This window comes from Penaeus chinensis, chromosome 43 (assembly GCF_019202785.1).
Source record: "Penaeus chinensis breed Huanghai No. 1 chromosome 43, ASM1920278v2, whole genome shotgun sequence".
NCBI lineage: Eukaryota > Metazoa > Arthropoda > Malacostraca > Decapoda > Penaeidae > Penaeus > Penaeus chinensis.
In genome coordinates this window covers 13,350,553-13,355,515 of record NC_061861.1, presented here as the reverse complement: position 1 = coordinate 13,355,515, position 4,963 = coordinate 13,350,553, and the positions used below count along the sequence as shown (strand labels likewise).

The 4,963-nt window shown below is 37.1% G+C and overlaps 1 protein-coding gene across 1 annotated transcript; it reads right to left on the bottom strand.

The window, feature by feature from the left end:
• Nucleotides 1-266: 266 nt before the first annotated feature.
• On the bottom strand, nucleotides 267-4,649 carry LOC125048276 (zinc finger protein OZF-like). The gene is made up of 2 exons (XM_047646899.1): nucleotides 4,582-4,649; nucleotides 267-2,153 (listed from the first exon to the last, which is right to left on the bottom strand). The coding sequence occupies exon 2, from the start codon at nucleotides 1,875-1,877 to the stop codon at nucleotides 471-473; it is 1,407 nt and encodes a 468-aa protein (XP_047502855.1). The 5' UTR covers nucleotides 1,878-2,153; nucleotides 4,582-4,649; the 3' UTR covers nucleotides 267-470.
• Between the last annotated feature and the right edge of the window lie 314 nt (nucleotides 4,650-4,963).

Sequence of the window (4,963 nt, the reverse complement as noted above, 5' to 3'; positions counted from 1 at the left end):
AATTTTATTCGAGTATATCCTGCCTAAATGAGACCTCTTTCCCTGGATGTCAGGTCCTGGGTAGTACCCTGATCATTGAGTACCTTCCATTATGTTTGCATAGTAAAGCAATATTGTGCACAAGTAAAAGTGGTGTTGATTCCAGATCACAATTTGCATTGAATGATAACTCCAATGTACGCCCCTGTACATACTTGACTTAATACATTTTTTCCGTGATCGTTTCCTGCCATATTAACATAGGAATAATGACACCATTTTCTTGTAGCTTTATTTAATCTTAAGATAAACGAGTAACGGATAAAAGTCTACAGTCAGTTTCCGGAAGAAGTGCACACAGTACACCAACTACAGTCTACTGAAGACACAAGGGGACTAGCTCGGACGCCGATAATGCACAAATACCAGAAGCAAGGAGTCATTACTGGACGCTAAAGTTTCTAATATCCTACGCCATGTAAACAAATAATTTAGTCGGAGGGGACTTCCTCTTTGATGGTGATGTGGTCTTCCGTCTTAATGCCTTCCGCGAAGTCCTCCTCCCTGGACTCGGCGCCGACATCTCTGGCTGCGGAACACGGGAAGTTCTCGGTCTTTACAATGTCAGGGTCGTATTCGGACTTGATGAATATCACGTTTTCGGGCCATCGACTCCCACTGGTTCCTTCACCTGGCGTGTGCTGTGGCGTCCCGGGTCTGTCGCCATCAAGGGGGTCTCTTGCAGGGTCGTCCATTATAGGAGAATGGCTGTCTAACAGGTCGTGTTCCCCGTTAATAGACTCACTGTCGAGATGATTACTTGTGCTAGCAACAAGGGCAAAACTGCTAGTACAATTTGGACTGCCATCTTCGGTATGCAGCAACTCCATATGATGAGCCAGTGCAGCCTCTGTAGTAAAACTCTTATCACAGAGTGAACATTGCATTCTCTTCTTGTTCATATGACTTTTCATATGACTTGTTAATTCTGACTTTCCAATAAACTTTTTATCACAAAACGAACATGAAAATGGCCTTTCGCCTGTGTGAATTTTTAGATGTTTGGTTAAATCTGACCTGGCAGCAAACTTCTTTTCACAAAGATCGCAATGATAAGGCCTTTCACCAGTATGAACTCTGATGTGGAGTTTCAAATGACAATTTTGGCTGAACCTTTTATCACAAAGTGTGCAGACATAAGGCTTCTCATTTCTATGAAGTTTCTCGTGCTGGTTCAGAGAACTTTTCTGGATGAATTTCTTTCCACAATATGAACATGAGAAAGGTTTCTCGCCTGTGTGTATTCTTAAATGTCTTTGCAAGTGACATTTCTGGGTTAATTCTTTGTCACAATGTGGACACTTATGCAGCTGTTTAGGTTTTTTAATTCCGTGAGTTTTCAAGTGTTTTCTAAAGTCCCGTTTCACAGAGTATTTCTCGTCACAATATGAACACTGGAAAACTTCACTACTTTCGTGAAGTTTTAGATGCTTTGTCAGGCATGACTTTGCATAGAATTTTTTATCGCAATATGTGCACTCGTAAGGTTTTTCACCAGTGTGTAATCTCCAGTGCTCCTTTAAGTGACCCTTCTGGCTGAAATCCTTGTTGCAGTAGGAGCACTTGAAGGGTTTTTCACCCGTATGAGTCCTCATGTGAGTCTCCAAGTTGTGCTTCCAGTCAAACTTCTTGTTGCAAGAAGAACACTCAAACGGCTTGTCTCCTGTGTGGTTCCGGAGATGCTGCGACAGGTTGTGCTTCCATCTGAACTTCTTTTCGCAATATGAACATTCAAATGGTTTGTCATTTGTGTGATTCCTCAGATGCTGTTTCAGGTTGTGCTTCCAATTGAATCTCTTATTGCAATATAAACACACAAAAGGCTTTTCCTCACTCATACTGAATTATCAATTTGTCTGTCCAATCTTTTACAAAGCACCCTAACCTTAACCTGTTAAAAATGTTATTATCAAAGATGTATTATTGTCTGACATTAAAGAAAAAGAATGCATTATTCATGTAAGTTCTTCAACACTATGAATGACTGGCTTCACATTTTTTTTTTCTTCAAAATATGCCTTTATTTCACCATGACACTAATATAGTTTCCACTTCGTTGCTTCTGAAGTCTATTGGAATATGTAGCTCTTGGCAGTAAGATCCTGCTTCAGATCCTGTGAAATGAGAAAGTGGAGGATGAGTAACTTCATACATAACCACACAAAGATCAGTGGTTAATGGTTAAATATCGGTGCCCTATAAAATTTACTTTTTTTTACCTTCATATACACAAACACACATACATATGTACATATATAATAACATTATATATATATATATATATATATATATATATATATATATATATATATATATAAACATACATATACATACATAAATATGTATATACAGTATATACACATATATATTTATATATATATGTATACATACATACATATATATATGTATATATTATATATATATATATATATATATATATATATATATATATATATATATATATATATATATAATGTACACTTATTCACAAATATACAAATGTAGAGATACAGATATATAGACATCAATATATAAAAATATAGATATGTATATACTGATATGGATAAGTCTATACACAGAAATAGATATATAGATAAATAAGGACAGACAGAAACACATATAATAACACATGTAATAGAAATGACTACTAAGAAGGCAAGCATCCAGAACAGGGCTGCAGACAGTGATTCCATGGCTGCATCTAACTATCCACCGCACTATATATTTGGCAAAACACAGTAAGACTGGTTCCTTATTTAATTATAAACTGTAATGGAATGTTCATATATAAAACACACACACACACACACACACACACACACACACACATACACATATATATATATATATATATTTATTTCTTGTCTGCAAATACAAGGAAGTTTGATTGTCTTTACCAGTTCGGTCACAGTAATGCTGCTCTTAGCACATGATTCATTGATTAAGCTATTTTTGTGTTATCTTTTTTTTTAACAGGTTATTTTTTCATACCTATAATTGGATTCTATGTCTTTTAAGATCATTATTTTCTTCTCCTTTTGTGGAATCCTATTTCAGACACTTAGCAAGTCTGTAAAAATAATGGTTCATAGTATGAAAATGGTAACAATACTACAAAAAGGCACCTTATGGAAAAAAACAATATTGATAATGATAAAGGAGCATATTATAAATACAATAACATACAGAAAAAACGAAGACACATAGGTGTTTATGGAATATAACGTACTATAACTGCCTCTTTTGTTCCTGACTATCATAACATTTGTAATTTCCTGTTCTTATTTTATCCTTAATTACTCTTATCCTCATATTACCACCCACATCCACTCCTGCCCACCCACAACCCTCCCTCTCCCTCTCTCCCTCCCTCTCCCTCTCTCCCTCCCTCCCTCCCTCCCTCCCTCCCTCCCTCCCTCCCTCCCTCCCTCCCTCCCTCCCTCCCTCCCTCCCTCCCTCCCTCCCTCCCTCCCTCCCTCCCTCCTCTCTCTCTCTCTCACATACACAAACACACACACACACACAAACACACACACACACATACACTGGATCACATACTGTGAAACTTTTACACACACACACACACACACACACACACACACACACACACACACACACACACACACACACACACACACACACACACACATACACACACACATACACACACACAAACACACACACGATCTTATGCACAAACAGCAAAGTTAATGGTCTGGAACTTAGTAAAATTGTATTTCATATTTGTAAGTCATAAAAAGTACACAGGTGTATCCACAAACACATAAATATATAGAGCCAATGATTTTCTGGCACCAAAATATACAAATAGACTTTCCAGAGGAGCTTATTTAAAGCAAAATATATTAACTGGTGAGAAAAGTCTCTCTTTGATTTTATCACTGTCACCATTAGTGTGATGTTATTTCTTTAAATTCCAGATAAATTCTTAGCCCTTTTCTGGTGTTGTTTTGTCTTTATTCTGTCCTGACAATTTCCTTTACAAACATACATCTCTGTAACATCACAGGCCTCTTAATGCAATGTCTACCCAAACAAAAATAAATACAACATTGCTTCTGTCTTTCACACTAAGATTAAACACCATTTGTATGGAAACAAATGAAAGAAAAATGTGTAATGTACCTTGTCAATATAAAAACCTTTGAAAATAAGTACGAAGGGTAAGATCACTGGCCCTTTAAACATAAACAAACAGGGAAAGGCTTATATTTCATGTATATTTTAGCTGTCTGAAGCACAACAGCTTCTTTTAAGGCCACGGCACACTGTCTTGTTGAGAGAAGCAGTGTTGTATCACTGATCAAATAGGAATTCCATCCACATAAGATACGTGAGTGAGCCATAAACGTCAATAATTTCTCAATCTCAATAAGGTGGAAAAAAGGAGAGGGCCAACTAGTTAAAAAAAAAAAAAGAAAAAAAGTCATTAACTCAGCTCAAGAGGATACTTTACTGATTTTGTTTCTGTTCCAAATATCAAACTTGAGCACGTGATAACATTGGTTCTTAGTGACTCACATAGCATCGGCAAATAACTGAAGAAAGACAGACCGTCCCTCCCTCCGTGCCTCTCGCGCCACTTGAGCCACAACAACTGAGCTTCGGCCGCTGACGTCACGCCCACCTCGTTGCCAGATGCTATATCTTTTCATTTCTCTTTCGTTCTCTTGAATTGCTTTGGGTTTTGAAATTTTCATGAAATATAGAGTGATGTATGGACATTTCGAATATCTCGTTTCTTGATTAGTTGTGTAGATCTGTAATTAGTATTAATTCGATTTGTTATTTCTATACTAGAACCTCCGACGACTGCGTTCGCACAAGTGAAATAAATCCGAGACTAAAGGAACCCAGAACGATGACGTAAGTATAGGGGTGGGTCTGTATAAGAACTGAATTA

What these genes read in the sequence shown, in the direction of transcription:
- LOC125048276 (XM_047646899.1), bottom strand. Translation starts at nt 1,877, where the DNA reads ATGAGTGAGGAAAAGCCTTTTGTGTGTTTATATTGCAATAAGAGATTC.